Consider the following 23,824-nt stretch of genomic DNA (forward strand, 5'->3'; position numbering starts at 1 on the left):
GTTAGTCCTTAGTCTGAATCAATACTGTTGAATGGATTTAAAGAATAAAAGTTCAGGAATCATGTTGGTGCACCTCAGGATTGCATTAGAGCAGAGGTGGGCAAACTACGGCCCACGGGCTACATCCGGACCGCAGGACCCTCCTACCTGGCCTGGGAGGCTAGCCCCCCCCTCACACACAGCCTCAGCTCACTGCGCCACCAGCGCAATGCTCCGGGTGGTGGGGCTGCGAACTCCTGGGGCAGCGCAGCTGCAGAGCCTGGCCTGACCCGGTGCTCTGTGCTGCGCGGTGGCGTGGCTGGATCCAGCCGGATGGCACGGGTGCCTGTCCTGGTGTTCTGGGCAGTGCAGCTGTAGCACCGCCAGCCACCAATGCTCCAGGCAGCACAGAAAGGAGGCAGGAAGCAGGGGGGGGGGTTGGATAGAGGGCAGGGGAGTTCAGAGTGGTGGTGGTCAGGGGGTGGGGAACAGGGTCTTTGAATGGGGTTGGGGTCCCGGGGGGCAGTCAGGAAGGAGTGGGGGGTTGGATGGGTCGGCAGGGGGCAGTCAGGGGCAGGGATTACGGGGATGGTCAGGGGACAGGGGTGGGTGGGTGCGTGTGGATGAGGCAAGGGTTCCGGAGGAGCCATCAGGGAATATGGGTGGTTGGATGGGGCAGGAGTCGCAGGGGGGGGTTGGGCCATGCCTGGCTGTTTGGGGAGGCACAGCCTCCCCTAACTGGCCCTCCATACAATTTCAGAAACCTGATGCAGACCTCAGGCCAATAAGTTTGCCCGCCCCTACATTAGAAGCTTATGCTTCGGTGCATTCAGACCTGAGCGGTTAATACCCTATCCAGCGCCCACTGAAGTCAATGGAAAGACTCCCATTGATTTCAACTAGAGCTAGATTAAGCCCTCAGAAAACAGGGAATAGTTACTGGTACCTCTGTCCCCAGCTCCTCTGTTGCAGGTAGCAGAGATGGGAGGGCAGGGGGAATACAAGGGAGCTGGTTACTGCTCCATGATCTTCATCCCAGCTTTATGCCCTAAGCAGTTTAGAGCAGCCATGGGGCTGTCTGGCAAGTCTCCTAAGGAGCTGTCCAGCAGCTTGGACTAGCCAGAACACACAGTACTTGAACCACACCCCCTCCCCAGCCCCTATGTTGACAGCTGTAGGAGCATCTGGCATAGGTGTCAGCTACATCAGCTCTGGTCCTGATGGGATCTTCTCCCTGCTGGGAAAATCCCCATCTTCACAAATGCAACCAGTTTCCACCCCATTTTGCACTATGGAACAGGAGCTAGGATCTGGTCTCCTAACACTAATTCAGAATACTTTACACTTAAGTAGACTCCTTTAGGTCTCTTTATAGCCACTCCACATGAGAGTCACATTTTCCAAAGTCACCCAGGCCCAGCTCCTCAAAAGTATTTATGCACCTAACTCACTAGCCTTGAGCATATGGGCCCAGTGACTTTTGAAAAATCAGACTGAAGCCCTCAAAAAATGTTACTCTTAGGCTCATTCTCAGTCATTTGGGTGGTTTTATCTCTACCCCCCAACCCATCATACACACACTAATTTGCACCCCCTTGCACAGTGATAGAAGATGTAAGGAGTCTACCTGAGTGCAAGGCACCACTATAGCACCTAGCTGTGGGTAGTGGTCTATAAATGACCTGTGGGTAGCAAAAACATGGTTGGGAAATCTCACAGAACTGGGAGGAAACTTGCGGGGAAGAGGAAGGGACCAACCCCCTTTCCCCCCCAAATCCCACGTGAACCACACCAAAGGGCTTCTTTAATGTCAAAATTTGGCTCTAAGTGTTGAGTCAAAGCTGTGTCCCAGAAACCCTTTGCACTGACTATACAAAAGCCAAAAAGGCCCAGCGACTTGTGACTCCCAGTCCAGTCTAGGTACCCTGAATCTCAGGCAGAGAACCTACAAAATCTAGTCTTTCTAGGGGTTCTTTAGTTCTTGCATAGATGTTTCCCATTGATACTGTCAGCTTGCTCCACAACTGCCTACGCATTTGGTGACTTCACACACCAGTCACTACTGCCTTAAGCAGAGAGGAATTGTTCCAACTTACATCAGAAGTGAAATAGATCCGTAAACATCCAGTAGTGCTTCCTGTAGGTTACCGTTACACTATCCACTTTCTTACTTTAAACAGCCACACAGGAGTGCTCCTGGCCCACTGAAGCACTGATTTAAAACTAACATTGGTTACTTCTTCTAATTTTGCATTTGCCTAGTGTATAATATAGTGGGAATGCTCAATTATTAGTGAGGAGGGGGAGGGAGAGAGAATGCAGTTTTGTGCTACAGCCACATTACACCAGAGGTGCTTCTGCAAAGTGTTTGCATGGCCCCACTCAAGACCCAGCACAGTTCCCTATAAGATGCCAATTCAGCTCTGTGATGCCCATCACCAGCTAGATAGCTCTGGTGAAGGAATGGGCCTGGAGGGACATGTTGGGAACGTGAGTAGATATAGCCAGAGCAGTGCTGTGCCCTGTCCCTTCCCCACTACTGAAACACTCCTGGGGACTATGACAGCAGGGGGCACACATCTAGGCAAACCTCAGGCTGTTTTAGCTGCTCCTTGCATAGGGAATGCATAAAGTTCTGCTATACACCATCTACTTCCACTACATTTGTAATGTTCTCACAGTTGCCACTCCAGCATCAGTACTGTACACCAAATACCAATACACCTGCTGAAATCTCAAAGCTGTTTTTACCTTTAAAAGATTCAACCTAGTATTTTTTCTGTGCTTTCCCTCCCTGCTGTTTCTGTAGTTAACTGCTATAAAGGTATGAGGAGGTTACTGGTATTTACTTCCATTTTGGGTTCGTTTGGTTTTCTTTGGTTTTTGCAAACCGTATTTATGTACTTTATGGAGGCTGATGAGCCAGATGCATAAGCATTTATTTCCTAAAGTCCAGAGAGGCATAGTCCAAAGATGCATTAAAAGGAAAGCTATTCTGTGGAAGAATAAGACCAGAACCAGGGAAATCATTAGGAAAAATGCAGCTACCATGATAGAAAATTCAAACTTAAAATTGACCTATTTTAATAAAATATATTAAGAAAATGTATAAATAAGGAAGCATTTAAACAATAATTTTGTGTATTCTGATTTACCACAAGAAACCGTACATTCCAAGGCAGCAACAAGCCATGGCTTGGCCCAACAGAGTTTGCTAAGCCATGCCATCTTTCAAGAAGGGTCATAACACATTCATAAAAGGATAAGTTAAAATATGAAGTTAAGTGAACATCTTGATCACTACATAATTATCCTTTAAAGATTAACTATGACAAAGTTACTTTAAAAGTTTAGTACAGGGTCTCATAATTAGAGTTCTGAATCACACTAAGATTTTGATGAGACAGGGATCCTTGAGCACCCTTTAAGGCACACTTAAGCACCTTCTAAGATGCACAGAAGTACTTTGTCTGTAAATGCTTTAGCAATTCAGATTTCACACTGAATGCATCAAATCAGTCTTGGCACCGATAGCACACTACTGAAAAGTCAAATTTCCCATTCAAATACATTTTGTGGTTCTGGACCCACCATTGTGTGTAAAGCATTAATAAATCTGGGGTGGCTTCTAGAAGTTTTCCAGTAGAGTATAACTGACTATCCAGATGTTATTGGGGACAGTAAGTGAAGCTGCATAATTGAGGTTTCATATGTGTTGGCCTTTTTTTTTTTGTTTCGCTGAAGGAACGGGTTCATAAACAATACTTCATTTTAAGGAGCCTATGCTGAACGCAAGCAGACCTGTAGGGATGAGAATGGCTGGTACACGGAGTATGGCAGCCCTGATCCCCAATCGTGTGATTCCACCCTGGAGAGTTGAAAGCATGAAGTCTGCGATTTAATGAGCACATTTAGAGAGACTGGAGAGGGGCCAGTGGTGCAGTTAGCCCTGAACTATGACAGCATTTTAAAAAAACATTTGTTTGCTGTATTACTTCTCTCCTCAGGACACCTTCACTTAGGCATTGTTTAGGTTTTTAAGTGATCACCATTTAAGGTTGGCAGGGGAGGGGGTTTGTAGAAAATTGTGAATACACAAGAAGTCATGTGGCAACTGCAATCCAGCTAGTTTACTGAAGCCAGAATCAATGCAAGTAGGTGTCAGTGGAGTTATGCCCACTATGCTAGGGCTGAATTTGGCCTAAGGAACCCAGCTTTATCTTGCAGTTGTATAACTCAGTGACCACTCAGAAGACAAATGATGTTTAATGTAGTCTGAGAGCAGTTATCAAAAATTAACAATTTTTGGTACTTTTACTTTTGGTTTTTGTAGTTTAGGGCTCTCTAGAATTTCTTCATAATCTGCACTCATTCCATAGGACCATCGACCAACTGTTACTGCTTGATCTGTGGAGCAAGAGAGGCAAAAAAGATTATGTAAAACTCTATTTGTTATATCCAAGATTTTCACTTTGACCGGTCTTGTGACTAAACCACTGGGCCACATTCTCTCAATCAGGATGTCTTGCATTTTAATTCTAGCTTTAACAACTCTCTCCATGACCTTAGGCAAGTTGTTTAACCTCTATTCTACAAACTCAGCTATCTCCCAAAGCATTATTAGGGTTCAGTAAATATTGTAGCTTTAAAAAAAAAAAAAAAACCCAAAACATAGAACACACTATATAAAGGTATATTTTCTCAGCAGGGGACTCACCAAGATTTTCAAATTAGGCCCTCTCCTATCATCACCAAAGTGGGTTAACTATAATACTTTCTTTCCCCTCCAACACCTTCCACAAAGGCCTCATTGTAATTAACCAACATTAATTAAGCCTTAGCACACCTAGAGGGTAGGTAAATATCATCCCCATTGTATAGATTGGGAGATTAAGGCAGAAATGATCTGCCAATGGTCATGCAAGAAGTTTGTGGCACAGCTGATCTCTTGACTCTCTTTAATCATGAGAACATCTTTCCACACTTTACTCAATTCAATACCAGTTAACATACCCCTCCTAAAAACTTAGCACACTGGCATGCTATATTTCTCTTCTGTACAGCAGTTCAATTTTTGGAGGCCAGCTAGTCAGAATATGCTGAAAATATTACATGGACCAGTTAGTTATCAGTAACCTATACTAATTTCAGTGCATATGTGGCAGTTCCAGTCTAAAACAAGTAACAAACAGCTTTGGCATACCCTAACTGCATCTGAATAAGAGTCACCAGGGGAAATGGTGTGTGTTTTAGTAACTGACTGTAACCCTGAGTCTTGGGAGTATCAGTTATCTTATTTATCCCACTCACAAAGAGTACTTTGCATGATGCAAACTGATTACAAAATTTTCTCTTTTCATTCTTATCCACAGCATATCATTATAGATTCAGTGAATTCTAACAGCTTTGTAAGCAGCAGTGCTTGTTTTTAAATATCAGTGTTAGTTCTAACAGGTCTCCTGTGAAATTACACAGCATCTAACTGTCAGTCTTCATTATGGATGTGTTTTCCAACCATAGAGAATTCCAATTCAGCTTCATATATATAATTTAGTCTCCTGAGAGAGATCCATATTTTTCTAGATGGGATATGCAGTGTACTTCTGCATTCAAAATGGCATTTGTCAGTTGCCATTACATATCTCATAGAAGCTATATATTTCAAGGAGTAGGCATCTCATCACTAAAACTCTCATATTTGTCATATCTCCTGCAGCATAGGAATTGCATGGGGTAAGCACACTGTTTAGTGTTGCTCTCCTGCCTTCTGACATACATGAATACCAATACTGCTAAATGAAAACCAAATTCATCAACTAAAGGTTGCCACTGATACAGTGATAGTCTGTCATTCACAAGGGTTCACAGAGCACCACTGTTTATTCACTATAAATTCCTTCTCTCCTACTGAAACTGCTCCAGTTTCCACTTGTGTGCCAGCCTGACAGAAATTTTGTGTTCTTTCATGGTATATAAAAAATGGTTACTGAAATGAAGTAACCCAAGACTGTTGCCTGCATGAGTGCATGTTGTAGGGGATACAACCACTTTGGTCAGAATGTCTGAACAGTACCCAGCCATTAGGGCTGCATATGTATCCTGCCCACATCCTCAGAACTCCCTCCTGACGAGTCAGTGCAGAACAACTACATAAAAGAAGAACTTGCCGCTGAGGCATTAGACAGCAGGAGTCTGACATCAGGGCTCCAGAGCCAGAGCCCATCAACCCACAAGCATTTGATATCAGTATGGGCAATGTAGTGGCACTCACTGTCAAGGCATCAACACCAGCAGTGTCAAAGAGTGTCCAGACACCAATACCATGACACCCTGATAGGCATGGTATCTAGGAGAGTCCTGTATTCCATTGGGCCGTAGGACACACTCACAACCCCCTCTAAAATGGTCTGGGCTAGAACTGTAACTAGGAATGTGATCCTCCTGTGTCATCACTGAGTAGGCCTGTTGGTGACTGATTCAATGCCACTAGAAGAGGGGGCACTACTTGGAGTGGGTAGACTTGGCTTTGGCAGACTTGGCTTTGGCCACCTTAAATAAGGTCCACAAGAGTGTGGGAATTGCTCAGCCTTGAAACGAAATATCCAATGGGACTAAAAATCTTAACACTATCTGACCATCCCACAAACAAATCAAAGAAAAAACAATGACCTGAAATATATTAAGGAGTTCCTCTATTCACTACTTATGGTGATCAAAAGGAACAGCATAGCAATCACAACTGCAATCTAATAGACCCGGACGTGGGGTAGAGAAGCACACAAGGGCATGGACATGGGGTATAGACAGTACCAATATACACAGCTATTCAGAAGTTTCGAACTGCACTTCCAAGTCATGTGCATCTCTCACAGTGGGGTTCCAGGCAGGCAAGCTTTCAATAGCACTCGCTAGATTCTGTTTGCCCTAGAAGATCTCACACTTAGGCCTTGTTTACACTACAAAGTTTTCTCGGTAAAAGTTATGCCGCTTTAATTAAAGCGCCCTACTTAAAACCGCTGTTGCATGTCCACACTAGCTCCTTGTGTCGGCAGAGTGCATCCATACTAACAGCTCTTGCATCGACACAGAGAGCAGTGCACTGTGGTGGTATCCCACTGTGCAACTGGCAGCAGGGTGCTTTGGGAAGGGCTTGCAATGCCTCATGGGGCAGGTACAGCATTTCTTAATCCCACCATTCCAGGAACATCCTAGTAGATTGTTAGCTGCTTTTTCAACTGAAGGGTGTGGGGGGAAGGAGAGGAGAGTGGTGTGCCTGGGGCAGGGGAGAAAGTAGGCTACTGACCTATCTGAGGCAGTGGGGGGAACACCCTCCTCACATTAGCCCTCAGCTCTGCTCAGCACAGCAGTCTCTCCTGAAGCAGTCCGCTCTACCTGCCTGCCATGGTTCTGTGATTCCCTCCAAGTTCTCCCACAGCCTCCTCAGCTGCTGGGAGCAGCATCCTGAGCCTGCTGAAGAATGTCAAAGCAGCACAGCAGTCCCACCCTGAACACACCCGCCGCCCTGCAGCAGCAGTCTGCCTGCTGCTGAGTTCCTAGAGCCGGGCAGCACAGGAGCATTCCAGGTAATGATTTGCTCTTTGTTCCCCAAAGGGAGCAGCAGGCTCAGCTGTCAGATACTTCCCCAGAGCTTTGAAAGGGAGGGGCGCATGCCTGCAGGGCAGAGATCAAAGCAGTGAGCAGAGCCGTCCTCCTAGGCATTGTGGGATACTGGTGGAAGCCAGTTCTGTAGTCAAAACAAATAGCAGTGTCTACACTAATGCTTTGTCGCTTTAACTTTGCCACAAAAGGCTTTATGCCTCTCATTGAGGTGGTTTTGTTTTGCCACCAAAAGTAGCTTTGTACTGTGTACACCTCCCCTATTTGATTGGCAAAAGGCAGCTTCTGCAGACAAAACTTTATAGTGTAGACAAAGCCTTACCTGTGCCTCCATATCCTGTTTACTTCTGTGTAATTCTTGTGAAAGCTAGGACTGCCTCAACCCATTCCAGGTTGGGCCAGTCTTTAAAGTTAGAACTGGGCAGTTTCAATGTTTTAGTTTTCAGTGGGTTGGAATCAGATTCTTGAAAAATTAACTCCACTCCACGGAGGTCTGTTATGTGACATGGGTTTGGTTTGAGCCTTGGAATCAATCATTTCAGATCTCCCCAACATTAAAGAAACATCTCTTTTGTTCTACATTACCAGAAGTGGCTTTTGTTTAAGCTACATCTAACAAAAATCTGTACTGCCTGCTAACCTTTGGAAAAAATTAATGAACAAATTACCACAAGTACCACTAGTGCCCCTTCTACACTACAAATCTTTGACAATCATACACCAGTTAAAGACAGGTTTCAGAGTAACAGCCGTGTTAGTCTGTATCCGCAAAAAGAAGAACAGGAGTACTTGTGGCACCTTAGAGACTAACAAATTTATTAGAGCATAAGCTTTCGTGGACTACAGCCCACTTCTTCTATATGCATCCGAAGAAGTGGGCTGTAGTCCACGAAAGCTTATGCTCTAATAAATTTGTTAGTCTCTAAGGTGCCACAAGTACTCCTGTTCTTTTTACACCAGTTAAAAAACCCCAACAAATCCTATTTGGCAAAAATATGCTTCAAGAACTAGAACACTTCAGCCATTCACATACATCTGATGCCAGCGTAAAGGTACTACCTGCACACTGAGAATAATAGACATAACATTTATATGATCAAGAGATATATATTTAGTAGTGATGGATGAAGATTGTGTGAGATCCTGGTGAAGGAAACTGGATTTGATGATTGAGATCTGACAGCATCTTAGAGCCAATGGCACTAGAGGCTTTTGGAGGAGGAAGTGGAAATAATGGATGCGTGCAACTCAAAATTACTGAGTCACTATAACAACATACAATCCCTCTCCTGTAATTTCACCTTCCTGTAGTCTCTATTACAGATATTCAGAAAACAAAGGAGTAGCCTAACAGCTATTAGAAATTAGGAACCTGGACTCCATTCTCTGCATGATCATTAAACCTTATCTCCCAGATGCAGACAATTTTATAACAAACAAACACTGGTCAGTAAGGGGGAAAAGAAAAGTAAATGAAAATAAAACCTAATAATGATTTTTCAGAGTTATCAGTAGGCAATGTAAGGATATTTTTCAACTCATTTTTTCCAGATATTTGAACAAACACTAACTTTGGCAGAATTTGGAGGGTTTAGAAGGGCTAACCAACAACCTTTAGACTCATAGACTCATAGACTTTAAGGTCAGAAGGGACCATTATGATCATCTGGTCTGACCCCCTGCATGCTGCAGGCCATAAAACCGTCCCTACCCCTTCCCTGGACTCTGCTGTTGAAGTCCCCAATCCTGTTTTTAGTGACTTCAATCGGCAGAGACCCTCCTGCTAGAGATCCCTGCCCCATGCTGCGGAGGAAGGCGAAAAACCTCCAGAGGCTCAGCCAATCTGCCCTGGAGGAAAATTCCTTCCCGACCCCAAATGTGGCGATCAGTAAGACCCCGAGCATATAGGCAAGAGTCTCCAGCCCGACCCCGTTAGCCATTATACTATTTACCCACCATTGCTTGGCTTTCCTTGACTACTATGTTTTACCATTAAACCATTACCTCCATAAACTTATCTAACTTTATCTTAAAACCAGACAGGTCCGTCGCCCCCACCGTTTCCCTCGGTAGGCCGTTCCAATATTTCACCCCTCTGACGGTCAGAAACCTTCGTCTAATTTCAAGTCTGAACTTCCCCACAGCCAGTTTGTATCCATTCGTTCTAGTATCCACGTTAGTACTAAGCTGGAATAATTCTTCTCCCTCCCTTGTATTAATCCCTCTAATATATTTAAAGATAGCAATCATATCCCCTCTCAGCCTTCGCTTTGTCAGACTAAACAACCCAAGCTCCTCTAGTCTCCTTTCGTACGACAGCTTTTCCATTCCTCTGATCATCCTAGTGGCCCTTCTCTGCACCCGTTCCAGTTTGAGTTCATCTTTTTTAAACATGGGAGACCAGAACTGCACACAGTACTCCAAATGAGGTCTCACCAGCGCCTTGTACAACGGAAGCAGGACCTCCTTATCCCTACTAGATATACCTCGCCTAATGCATCCCAAGACCGCATTGGCTTTTTTCACCGCCACGTCACATTGTCGACTCATAGTCATCCTGCAGTCTACAAGAACCCCTAGGTCCTTCTCCTCTTCCGTAACTTCTAACCAATGCGTCCCCATCTTGTAACTAAAATTGTTATTAGTCATCCCCAAATGCATCACCTTACACTTTTCACTATTAAATTTCATCTTATTTCTGATACTCCAATTCACAAGCTCATTCAAGTCTCCCTGCAGGATATCCCTGTCCTCCTCCGAATTTACAACGCCTCCCACCTTCGTATCATCCGCAAATTTTATCAGCCCACTCCTGCAATCGGTTCCGAAGTCAGTTATAAATAGATTAAATAAAATGGGTCCCAAAACCGAACCTTGAGGCACTCCACTAGTAACCTCCCTCCAACCTGACAGTTCACCCTTTAATACAACCCGCTGCATTCTCCCCAGTAACCAATTCCTTATCCACTTCTGGATTTTCATATCGATCCCCATGTTTTTCAGTTTAACCAATAATTCCTCATGGGGTACTGTATCAAACGCTTTACTGAAATCCAGGTATATTAGGTCCACCGCATTTCCCTTATCTAATAAATCCGTTACTTTCTCAAAGAAGGAGATCAGATTCGTTTGGCACGATCTGCCCTTCGTAAAACCATGTTGTAATTTATCGCAATTGCCACTACCCTCCAGGTCCTCCACTAGTTTCTCTTTCAGAATTTTCTCTAACACCTTGCACACTACAGATGTTAGACTAACAGGCCTGTAGTTACCCGGATCACTTTTTTTCCCTTTCTTGAAAATAGGAACCACATTAGCTATTCTCCAGTCTAACGGGACCACCCCCGAGTTTACAGATTCATTAAATATTATCGCTAACGGGCCTGCTATTTCCTGCGCCAATTCCTTCAATATTCTCGGATGTAGATCGTCCGGTCCTCCCGACTTAGCCCCATTAAGGCGTTCAAGTTTTGTTTCTACCTCGGATACGGTAATCCCCCATCCCGAGTGCCCCTCTATAGTGGTGCTAGTATCCCTAATACCTTCATTGGCCTCATTAAACACCGATGCAAAATATTCATTAAGATATTGCGCCATGCCTAGATTGTCTTTAATCTCCTCTCCGGCAATAGACTTCAGCGGTCCCACTTCTTCTTTCTTTGCTTTCTTCCTATTTATGTGGCTGTAAAACCTCTTACTATTGCTTTTAATTCCCCTCGCTAGGTCCAACTCTACACGGCCTTTGGCCTTTCTCACTCTATCTCTACATTCTCTGACTTCACTTAGGTACATTTCCTTACTGATCCCTCCCCTCTTCCACTCTTTAAATGCTTTCTGTTTTTTCCTAATCGCCCCTTTGAGTCGGTCGCTCATCCAGCTCGGTCTAAATCTCTTGCTTAGTAATCTTTTTCCCTTTTTTGGAATACAGGCCTCCGACAGCTCATGCATCTTTAACTTAAAGTAATCCCAGGCTTCTTCTGCTTTTAAATCCATTAATACGTTTGCCCAATCCACTTCCCTTACCAGTCCCCTTAGTTTGTTAAAATTGGCCTTTTTAAAATTATAAACCCTAGTCTTTGATTTAATTCTGTTACTCCTTCCATGTATTTTAAACCGAATTAGCTCATGATCACTGGAGCCCAAATTGTCCCCTACTACCACTTCCTCAACAAGGTCCTCACTACTTGCTAGAATCAAATCTAAAATGGCCTCCCCCCTCGTCGGTTCAGTTACCACTTGATGGAGGAATTTATCAGCAAGCACTTCTAGGAACATCTGAGCCCTGTTATTGCTACTAGCGTTTGTTCCCCAATCTATATCCGGGAAGTTAAAGTCCCCCATAATTACACAGTTTCTGTTAGTAATTACTTCTCTAAACACATTAAATAGTTCCTTATCCATATCCTGGGTCGATCCCGGCGGTCTATAGCACACTCCAAGCACTATCCCCGGAGAGGCTCTAGTAGTCCTATTACCCAGTGTGAGTATTGCCCAGACAGACTCTGTGTTATCTAATCCATCCACTATTATTTCTTTACAGTTTATTTCACTATTGACATACAAGGCCACCCCCCCACCTTTACCCTTGTTCCGGTCTTTCCTAAACAGCGCATACCCCTCCATACCTGTGTTCCAGTCGTGACTGCCATTCCACCACGTTTCCGTTATTCCTACAATATCCGGTTTCAGTTCCTGGACCAAGAGCTCCAATTCCTCCATTTTGTTACCTAGGCTTCTGGCATTGGTGTATAAACACCCTAATGTATGTCGTTTAGCCCGTCTCCCATTAGCAGCACTATATGTTGCGGGCCTCCTTGTGTCCGTTCCCCCTGTCCTTCCTATGTCCAATCTCATCTCCCCGGCTATGTCTCCTCTCCTTTTACTCACCTTTTCCATACTGGAATCTGGCGTGGAGATTAACTGTGCATCTCCCAACCGTCTCCCCAAACTTCCTAGTTTAAAGCTCTTTTGATTAGATGAGCCAGCCTCATCTAATTTAGCACAGAACTAAAACAGTTAGCCAGAGACTAGTAAAGTATCTTCCCCCAACCACTACCAGCAGCAGTCGAGGAGCACCACCACAGCAAGCTGTCCATTCCTCCAACCTCAGCTATTGGATTTATACCAGGCTGTAGTCCCTAGACCCTGCTCAGGGGCCAGATCTTTCATATCAGCCTTAACTAGTCTGAAACATCCTTAGAGCAGCCAGAGAGATCTCCTCTTTTCTCCCTACTGAGAAGTCTATAGGACCCATTATTCTCCCTTCATCAGACCCGCTCTTTCCTGACAGCTGTAGGGCAGGGAGGATCCCTAGTCTCCATTTTTGGAGATATCCTCTTCCTCAAATAGCTCCACTACCCAAATGCCACTCAAAGCTTTCCCACTCTGAAACTGACTTTTTCAGTTTCACTGCTACCCACAGGAAAATGATCATTTTGTCAGTTTCACCTGGCAGCCCCTGGAGACAGTAGAGGCATTGGTGCACTCTTTGTCTCAGGAAGACAGCATTCTATTGGTTCACATTCATGTTATATTTGGAACACTATTTTCATATGTGTTAAGGGCTAGAACCATTTGTAATAAAAACTGTCAATTTCTGCTGTTTACTTTATCCGCCTACACTCCCCATTCCTCCCAAACAGTTTCATATTTGCTACTAGGTGAGTATTTTTCAAGCCCTCTTTATAGGTCTCATCATTACAACAGAATAATTTATCTTTATATTTTAAAACTTTGACATGCAAGCTATATTCCCTTGGATCTCACCTGAGTTCTGGTTTTCTGGACAATTTTTTTTAAAGTGTTCCACAGATCCACAAAGCCTGCAGCAGCCTCCTATTAAGAAAGCAACATCCAAAGCTATTTCTTAACAACTGGAAATAATATTTGCTTTAGCATTATGCATATTTTAATCACTTGTCAACATATTATAAAAACTGATCTTCACTTGAAACAAGAAAATTTAGAAGTTAAACAAATTATATTTATATATATATAAAATATAATATATAATATAATTATATATCTCTATCTTTCCAAAGGTATAGCATAAATAAAGATAAAAATTCCCTCTAGAAACTAACTCAGAGGCCTTTCATAGACTAAAATTCAAGTTAACTTGAGACATGATCCAGTGTATAGGAGACCTGCTTTGTGAGCATGGACTAGTAATTTGACCTCTGGGCCTCAGTTTTCCCTCTATAAAATAGGAATAATTATTCTTACTCTCTTTTGTAAAGCACTCATATCTATGGATGCTGAACGATACATACAAATCCAGTATTAACATTACTGCAAAAAGTCATTTGAATTATATTCGCCTAGAAATATTGAGGAGTAGCTATTTGAAATTCTGACATTGTTCCTAAGAAAACAAATTCTGTTCCAAGATACCAGCATGCACCAACTACTTCTGAAGTTAATGAGAATTGCATGTGGATGTCTGAGGACAAAATCTGGCCTTTAAAGGAGCAACATATACTTGAGATCTAGTCAATTCAAAAAAGGTTAAAAGCAATTTTAAATACATCTGACTTAGTCCTCTTACTAACCTGAGATTTTACAGTCACTTTTCTATTTTTGCCAAGTTACTGTGTGAAAGATCCACAAACTAGTTGATTATACCGCAAAATGAAAGTTAAAAATACAAAAAGGGATTATCAAATTTAAAAAAAGACTATTTTAATCTCTCTCTTTCGTTAAACAACTTCAGACAGAAGTGTGATTTAAGTTGAGGTTGTCCCTTTTCTAGAATAAAGGCTTCACTTAGAGCATGTTGCAATTACCAGGATGCAGAGGTACTGCATGTTTCAGATCTACATGCGATGTCACAGGCCGAATTAATTACAATCCAAAAGCACAAGTTAAAGGCAGTGTCTGCCTTTACTTTGATTTCCTTATTCTTTTGCAGCATTATCACATATTTAAACATAGAATTTTAGTGCAGTAATAACTTTTGTTTGGCTAACAGCCATGGAATACCTGAAGAGACCCATGTATCCAACATATAATGGGAGGACAGAACAGCGCATTTAGCTTTTAAAATGTCTCTCTAGTCAAAAGAGCCTATACACTTCCTCCCCACAAGTTTAGAGTGTCCCTCTTTCTTCAGGTGTATATTTCAATGCATTGTGTACATAAATACAAAGGGTTTTTTCCTTTGTAGAATCATTGAGAACACCCCCTTTTTGAATTTCAAATTAAATTTAGCTCCCATGCTCAGTTACTTGACAGGTTTCAGAGTAGCAGCCGTGCTAGTCTGTATCCGCAAAAAGAACAGGAGTACTTGTGGCACCTTAGAGACTAACAAATTTATTAGAGCATAAGCTTTCGTGGGCTATAGCCCACTTCTTCGGATGCACATAGAATGGAACACACACACACGCACAATATATGTTCCATTCTATATGCATCCGAAGAAGTGGGCTGTAGCCGACGAAAGTTTATGCTCTAATAAATTTGTTAGTCTCTAGGGTGCCACAAGTACTCCTGTTCTTTTTTCAGTTATGAGGCAATCACTAGCTAATGAAGATATGCACTAGACACTCTACAGTTGTCAAATACTTTTTCTACACAAAGTACACCTCTTACAAGGAGCACTGTTCACTACACTCTCTCGTACCTGGCAGCTGCCACCTTGTTCTTTGCTAAATTTAACCACCATTATAAGAGGGCAAATGTTTGGTTTACAGCAATAATTATACTCACCTTCAGCATACAGTCCTTTAGGATTATCTGGACATGACCTTGACAGATGCCCCATCTCGCCACAAATAAAACATTTTGCATACGGAAATTCCCCTGTAAGATTCCAATTGTTCTTCTATTAAGATGCATGTTAAACCTTCACACCAAAGTTACAGATAATATCACAGTGTTTTTACAGAAATAAATCAATATTGCAGTAATGTGGAAGCATTACCTGTTAAAGTGGATGTCCTCAAAACTGTTAAACTTTCTGACCAAAAATGAAACTCTCTCAGTGATCAGAAAACCCTTACAAAGCACTTCCTTTAAGAGCGAAAAGTAGATGTTAAAACATACCAAGAGCTGGATCTACTTTTGCTCTACACTTGGTGATTTCATGCTCTGTAGATCCACATCGATAACAGATTCCAGTACCCATATCCTGACTTTCAAGGGCAGCTGGGCAGTCAGCAATTCCATGGCCAGGCTTCCTACAGTGGAAACATACCTTCGAAAATAAAATGTGGATTACTAAACTGACTATGGAAACTCATTACATATGTTTTGCTGTGTATTTTTACAGACAAGAATATTTTAAAAGGATACACTTACTGCTAATACCACACAATCAGCATTTACCTCCAACAGAATTTTATTTTCTTTAAAACTACTTTTCATATTAAAATTAAAGTTACCTGAAATCTCTGTGTCATAGACACATATTTAGGGTAAGAGAACACCTGCAAGGTTTAGTTTTAGACTTCGGAATCACGATAAGTTTTGATCCTTACATCTTTAAAATAAGGTCAAATCAATGCCCAATAAGACATATAATGATCTCAAGGTCTAAGATTCAATAACTGGTACTGAAAGCAAGACCACAAAATTCCAGTCTAATAAGCACTTTATGAATCTTAAGACAGTCAGCCTTAAGGGGAAAATTCCTAGAATATAATGGGGATAAATCCAATTTGCCTAGCAAACCACAGAATAGTTGTCACAGACCCGCATCCACAACCGATGATCAAGCTCCAATATTATAGGCATTATTCACCCATCTATAAGATTGTACAAAGGTGTATGTAGGAATTTCACACTGGGCATTCACTGATCAACAGCTGATCATTACAGAAGGAGTGCATCCTCCTTCAAAAAGTAAGTTTGGTACATTTTGTGGATTCCAAACAGGCGAGCCACTTAACATTAGTTACACTGAAATTCTGCAGGCTTTAAGACTTTTCTACAAATGTTTGCAATTTGTTGAAAAAAGAGTGCTCTTTACCTATATTACTTTTAGCTTAATCATAGAATACACTTATTAACAAAAACTTGAAGAGAAAGGGCAGAACAGGACAGAGATCTTACCATGGTGTTTTTCTTCATCTCTTGTCTCTTCAATCTTCTTCCCTCCCGACGCTTATCTTTCTTCAAGGCTGTTGCTACTTCTTCCCTCATCTCATGGCTGTCTGCTGCTCTCACCTTTCCATTATGTATAACCTGTGAGCTCTGTTTTAAGTATTCCATGAATCCATTAACATCTTCATTCAAATAGTCCTTTTTCTTTTTATTTTTCTTCTTCACTTGATCATTCTTTAAAGAAAGTGTATTTGAATAATTTTGCTGTTTATTCCTCACTGTTCCACTGGTGGATCCATTTTTCATATCTTCCCATGGTGTAGCGTCCAGAGGCTTTTTGCTATGAGTGGTACTTGTACGGGCCCACCTGGTCATGATTTTTTCTGGAATATTTTACAAGCCTTTAAAGCAAATACAGAAGGTCACACTTGTTCTTTTGGGCAGGGTAAATGACTTATCAGTTTGCACAAAATTTGGCATGATAGGACTAAATTTAAATTTAAGATAGGGGACTCTGAGACCTACTACTCTGCAAAACATTATTAATAAATAAAATCATGTAAAATCACCTCATAAGGCACCAACCAAAGAAAAACAAAATTCTACATTTGTACCACAGCTTGAGAAGTCTCTTTGCTCAAGCATCAGGGGACCACTAGGTTATTGCCCTGCTGGGTGGGTGGGTGGAACTAAACCATCACATTTTTGTATAATGTACACTTTTGTTTCAGCCAATTTTGGGCCAGATTGAATGCTTAAAAATTGGATCGACCTAGCTACGTTGTCAGGGCTGTGAAAAATGTTGCACCTTTAGTGCCACAATTAGGTCTGCCTAACCGCCGGTGTAGATATGGCTGGGCCAACAGCACGGTTCTTCTGTGCACCTAGCTCCCACCTGTGGGAGAGGTGGATTAACTACAGCAACAGGAGAACCCCTCCCGTTGACACAGGAGATGTCTAAGCTACTGTGGCATGGCCCCAGGGCTAGGGCTGTGGCTGTGCCTCTGCAGCACAGCCCTGGCCTACAGTAGGGTTACCGTATTTGAACATTCAAAAAAGAGGACACTCCACCCCCCCAGGGTTACTTCCTTTCCTGCGGCCCTCCCCCCCCCCCCCGACTCCCAGCTCACCTCCGCTCTGCCTCCTCCCCTGAGCGTGCCACCGTTCCTCCCCCCTCCCTCCCAGGCTTGCCATGGAAACAGCTGATTCACAGCAAGCCTGGGAGGGAGGGGGGTGGAGGGGAAATGCGGCACGCCCGGGAGAGGAGGCAGGGCCGGGGATTTGGGGAAAGGGCTGGAGACCAGGGGGCCCAAGCACCCACTGGCGCCGGGTAAAGTTGGCGCCTATGGGTGTGGGGCTGGCAGGTTGCGAGCAGTGGGTATGGCAGGGGCTGGAGATGGGGGCTGGCTGTGGGCAGGTACTCACGGGGACAGCGGCTTGGGGCAGCAGCGCACGGAGCAGCCCGAGCTGAGCAACAGGACTCAGCCCAGGCCAGAAGAGCAGCCGGGGACCCACTAGGCAGCAGCCCCAGGGCCAGGGAAGCAGCACATCAATAGGGCCCGTGCCCAGGGCCAGACAGCGGCCCGCATGGCTCCTGCTCCCACAGCGCCACACCCTGGGGTGGGGCCAGAAGAGGAATGACATCACTTCCTGGCTGGCCGGTGCCCATCAAAGCTGCAGTGTCCCCTCGCAAGCGGGGGGAAGTGGGTTACACATTTAGCTGGGGCTGGGCGAGCATCCCAGACACGCAGCTCCTTCAGGTAACTCTAGGTTTATCATGCTTCCCTATTTTCCTGGACATGTTCAGCTTTTTGGAAATTCTTCCGGGACGGCAATTTGAGAACCAAAAAGCCGGACATGTCCGGGAAAATACGGACGTATGGTAACCCTAGCCTACAATACCGGGTTTACAAGGGCGCTGGACCCACACTCAGAAGGGGCCTCAGCACTGGGACCGTGGTCCCACTCCCGATTCTACCCAAGCTTCATGGCCCTGCCCCTGCTCAGCCTCTCCTCCCCATGGCCCCACTTGCTGCTCACTCCTCTCCCCCCCCCCACCTGGTGAAAGTGGTGGGAAAACACCAAGCAGGGGTAGTGCCCACAAAAGATTAATCTGGTCCTTCTGGCCTAAGGCACTAGTGTAGGGCTCCCAGCAGACCCTTCCCCAGGTACCAGACTGTGCTGCCTTCCCCAGCCTGGGGACAGAGCTCCAGATATAGGGCTGCTCACCAGGGGACAGGGGTGTGGCACTGCTAATCTGGCCCACCCAGTCCCACACACACACACACACAGACTCCTCCCCAGGGAGCAGCATGAGGTGCTGGAGCCACTCTCATGGTCGGGCGAGGGGGTGTGGAAGCAACCTCAGCAGCAAGGTTATCAGCACCCCCACCCCACAATTTGGGCATTAGCTAGTCCCAGCCGCCACACTGCAGGGATGCAGAGCCCAGCAGGCCTGAGGTAGTCACAGGGCCCAGCGTTTAGGGTCTGATCCCAGTCCAGGTTTCAGCAGCCGGTCTCAGTGCAGCCCTGTGTACCTCTGCAGGGGAGCGGAGGGAGCAAGGCAAGCCACAGCCACCACGAGCCCAGCACCCCACCAACACACAGCCTCAGTACAGAATGGCCTCTTGTGACTTCACAGCCATGCAGAGGGATTTGACCGCGCAGAACATGAGATTCCAGGGGGCCGCAGCCCACAAGAGTCACTCACCACTGGTGCAGCATGGAGCCCCCAGGGTTGGGTGACTATATTTCCCAAAGGGACAACGGAACACTGTGTGGGGCTTGCCCAAGCCTCACCGTGGCCCTTGTTGATGGCCAGAGCCCCCTCCCTGTGTGGGGGGCAGGCAGGGCTCAGGCAAACAGCGAAGCACATATTAGACAGGGTGTCGGGACCAGGCCTCCAGTGCAGTAGAGACCCACAGGCAAGGAGGGAGAGACAACCACACTGAAAACACTTCCCAGCAAGCTGCTCTGCACTTCCCGTCACTCACCAGAAGCAGAGCTGTGCTGGTCGCGGGTGGGGCTGGGGACTGTTTTAACCTGGACGGAGCAATTCAAGGGGGTCTGCAGTCACCAGTCTCCACCCCGCAGGGGTGCCAAGCTCACCAGCACCTGGTAGTGCACACCAAGCTTGGTGCTCCTGGGGGGCCTCAGTGTGGGATCCCCTTGTCCTAGAGTCGGAGTGTTTGACATTGCCTATTTGGACAAGGGAGATAAGGCATATTGGCTAGCACAGCTGCAAGCCGCCTCAGGCAGCTGTAACGGGGAGCGGGGGAAGCACCAGCCCCACTGGCCCCTCTTGTTCATGTCCCTCGGCTTCATGTGGTGCAGGCCACCGTTTAGGACACAGCTCTGTCTGTGAATATTTTGCATCATTAAAGTGGAGAGAGAGTGATGTAAAGGGAAATGTTTACTAACCTCAGCAGATAGCACTATAGAGAGTCACACACTCAAGAGATTACTGAAAACTTTTTGGAAAAAATAGGAAATTTTATCAATAACAATATTAAAATAAAATAACATTTACAGTTGCTCTGTGTGTTAATACAAGTTACACATCCCCATCCTGAGATTCTCTTAGAGGAGGTTTTACCCCCTTCTCCATATCTGCTGGGGGTGGGGGGTCAAAACCTTATTGTTAGGACCCTACCAAATTCACGGTCCATTTTGGTCAATTTCATGGTCATAGGATTTTAAAAATAGTAAATTTAATGATTTCAGCTATTTAAATCTGAAATTTCACAGTGTTGTAATTGTAGGGGCTCGGCCCAGCTCCGCACAGGGGGGGGAGGCGCAGAGGGGCTCGGCCCAGCTCCGCGCGGGGGGGGGGGGGCGCAGAGGGGCTCGGCCCAGCTCCGCGCGGGGGGGCTGAGGGGGGGGGGAGGCGCAGAGGGGCTCGGCCCAGCTCCGCGCGGGGGGGCTGAGGGGGGGGGGGAGGCGCAGAGGGGCTCGGCCCAGCTCCGCGCGGGGGGGCTGAGGGGGGGGGGGAGGCGCAGAGGGGCTCGGCCCAGCTCCGCGCGGGGGGCTGAGGGGAGGGGGGAGGCGCAGAGGGGCTCGGCCCAGCTCCGCGCGGGGGACTGAGGGGGGGGGGGGGAGGCGCAGAGGGGCTCGGCCCAACTCCGCGCGGGGGGCTGAGGGGGGAGGGGGAGGCGCAGAGGGGCTCGGCCCAGCTCCGCGCGGGGGACTGAGGGGGGGGGGAGGCGCAGAGGGGCTCGGCCCAGTTCCGCGCGGGGGGGGGGGGCGCTGGGGGAACATGCTCACCTCACTGTCTACATCCGGACTCCAGCTTCCGGCCTGGCTATCGGGAGGTGGAGCCTGAGGGGGAAGAGGCAGAACAGGGCGAGGGGGCGGGGGCAGAAGAGGAGCAGGGGGCGGGGCCAAGGTTCCGGCGCTCCTGCGGGGGTCGCTGCGGTAACGCTGCAGCTGGGTCCCGCAGACAGGTGTCACGACACAAATAGGAACCCTCCCTTTTTGCAACTAGGTGCAGTTTCCGCCACGAGACCGGCCTTACGTCTGCAGCTACCGCGGAACGCGCTCCGGCCGCGGGACAGAACAGCCCCCTGCCCTGGGCACAGCCCCGTGCTGCCGTGCGAGTTACACGGGCACGTTCCGAGCCCCTGTGGTGCTCCAGCCGGGCAGCAAGGCGCGAGTGTAAAGGCGCACGCGGCATGCAAAGGCGCGCCTCGCGTTTTCATTTCCCCTTCCCCATCCGTGAACGGGGACTGTTGGTAGAGCAAAGCTACGCGGACAGCGGTGTGCACAGGTGTGAGTCTAGTACATGCCACATATCCCTTAGCAAACACAGCTCCGGCATGGCGGGGAGTGAAGGGAGCATTTCTTGGGCGACTAGCAAAATTTCTGGCTTCCTTGGACGATCTTTTGTAAACATTGTACTGTCTCCATGCAGCTGTGCCGCCTGGGTTAGTGCTCATACCATATGCGGGCATGCCTACCCCGGGAGCCTATGAAGTATACTCTGGGCACAGGGCAATGAATAAATCATATGGATCAAAATTTTAAATTCTTACCTACACCCCTTTGTAAAAAGCCTCCACCAAATACTGGGGTACATATGCCCGCATATGCTACTCCCTCCAGTAGCCCTGGTATCTAAATATTAAGCGAAGGCACTTAGGCCTGGTCTACACTGGGGGGGGGGGAATCGATCTAAGATACGCAATTTCAGCTATGACAACAGCGTAGCTGAAGTCGACGTATCTTAGATTGACTTAGATTGACTTACTTCGCGTCCTTGCGGTACAGGATTGACGGCCGCTGTTCCCCCGTCGACTCCTCTTCCGCCTCCCGCTTCCGGAGTTGACAGGGAGTGCGTTCAGGCATCTATTTATTGCATCTAGACGAGACACGATATATTGATCCCCGATAGATCGATTACTACCTGCCGATCCAGTGGGTAATGTAGACGTACCCTCAGATACCATGTCATGCAGATAAATACTGTGATGGGAATGATATAAGAACTAGAACAGCGTAGACATGAAGTCCCTACCACAGTAGTTTGACCATGAAAAACAATCTAGTTGTGTCACTAGCTGACAAATATTCTCTCCTGTTTTTTTTTTTTCTATTTGGGGTTGCTCAACCCACCAAACAATGATCTCAAGAGGAAGGAACACACAGGAAAGTTCTCCCAAAGTTTCCCATATTTCCATGATTCTCAGCACTTAAGACTTCTTATTTGAAAAATATTACTTGCCCAGAGAGAATTGTGCTTTTTGCTTTGCTTGTTTTGTTTATTTATTACTATACCAATGTATATTCTTATTTAAAATATTCCGAACACAACAGTGTGAAGTAGTTCTTGATGAAATATTCAGGATATTTTCTTTCCTTGTATTATGGTAAACTACTACAAAAATGATCCAATTGTCACAACATATTCATGGATACTTAGAAAGCTTGTGCTCTTAAAAATTCCACAAAACAGCTTATGTTTGTTCTGTGTGTCTCAGCTTATTTCAATTTCATCTTTACTTCTTGTCAGATGAGAGTATTGCACCCTGTAAGTTTTCTGTTTTAGTTACTGAACAGTTTGTATTATGCTATTGAAGCAAATGGACCAGTAGAGGGAGTATGAACCTATAGTTCTCCTTTGAAAGTAGAGTGAACTGCTGGAACAGATTTGGTCTTTTTACAATTTTAAATGAAAGTTTATGTTTGACTGGGTATATTTTCCCATTGATTCTTCCTTAGAAGTGCTTCTTTATAATAGAGCTTACTGCAGGAGATTCCCAGAGAAGCTAGTCCTAGAAAAGGAACAAGAGGAATATCTCCGCATAAAAGTAATATATATGACAGAAGAAAAAAGGCCATTTTCTAATGGTCGGAACCTGGTGGAAGTGACCCCCAGCTTGTTCCCCCTAGTATTAATACCTAGAGAGTGGCTGGTGCTTCTAATCCTGCTTGTTCCAGTTCCTCTAACATAATACAGAGAGGTGATAACTGTGTCAGACCAATGGTCCATCTAGCCCAGCATCCTGCCCTCTCACAATGGCTAGTGCCAGATTCTTCAGAGGGAATGAACAGAACAGGGAAATTTTCAAGTGATCCATCCCCTGTCGTTCAGTCTCAGCTTCTGGCAGTCATCTAGGTATCATGTAGTCTGACCCTGGTGGAAATAGCCAGCTCATTTTCTGCAGCGGCAGTAGCAAGAGAATATTTTCCACAGTTGCTAACACAGGTTGAAGGCTATTGGTTGTAGCAATGGAGAAAGTCATAGTTCAGATACTCACCAGCTAGGGAGAATCTTTTAAGCAGATCTATTCGCAATAGATATGGCCATAGAGTTTTCCAGACAGTAGGTGCCATGTAATTGGCCACTAGTTGGTCCTGTACTGTGGCAGATGAGATTTTTTTTTAAGTTTTTTTTATATATCGTTGGGGGCTTATGTTACTTCAAAAGGGGGAATAATTATGCTGGCAAAAGTGGAAGTTGTTGTCAGGAGCAGAGAAAATTAAATGTCAACCAGGCTGTATTCTCTCCCCCCCCCCTTCCTCCCCAAAAAGGCATTTTGCCAGTACAATTTTCTAATGTAGACCAGGTATTAGTAACTGGGGTGTAAGGTCTCGTTTCAAAACTGCATGCAGTTACCTTCAGTGCTTGCATAAAATTCACAACTACATGCACAAGTGGCCATTTAGATGGTTAGGAGGTTAAATGATT

The 23,824-nt window shown here is 45.5% G+C and overlaps 1 protein-coding gene across 3 annotated transcripts; it reads right to left on the reverse strand.

Annotated features, from left to right (window-relative positions):
* Positions 1 to 4,226: 4,226 nt before the first annotated feature.
* On the reverse strand, positions 4,227 to 20,954 carry ZCCHC9 (zinc finger CCHC-type containing 9). Of its 3 annotated transcripts, XM_054031866.1 has the most exons (7): positions 20,902 to 20,946; positions 20,059 to 20,108; positions 16,648 to 17,039; positions 15,640 to 15,790; positions 15,304 to 15,396; positions 13,363 to 13,431; positions 4,227 to 4,386 (listed from the first exon to the last, which is right to left on the reverse strand). In XM_054031866.1, exons 3-7 carry the CDS (start codon positions 17,011 to 17,013, stop codon positions 4,268 to 4,270), a joined length of 798 nt encoding a protein of 265 aa, XP_053887841.1. In that variant the 5' UTR covers positions 17,014 to 17,039; positions 20,059 to 20,108; positions 20,902 to 20,946; the 3' UTR covers positions 4,227 to 4,267. The 3 variants fall into 3 exon arrangements, with proteins under 3 accessions (XP_053887841.1, XP_053887842.1, XP_053887843.1); XM_054031867.1 differs by lacking the exon at positions 20,059 to 20,108 and having other exon boundaries at positions 20,902 to 20,954; XM_054031868.1 differs by lacking the exons at positions 20,059 to 20,108; positions 20,902 to 20,946 and adding an exon at positions 19,632 to 19,945.
* Positions 20,955 to 23,824: the final 2,870 nt, after the last annotated feature.

This window comes from Malaclemys terrapin, chromosome 6 (assembly GCF_027887155.1).
Source record: "Malaclemys terrapin pileata isolate rMalTer1 chromosome 6, rMalTer1.hap1, whole genome shotgun sequence".
In the NCBI taxonomy this organism is placed as follows: Eukaryota; Metazoa; Chordata; order Testudines; family Emydidae; genus Malaclemys; species Malaclemys terrapin.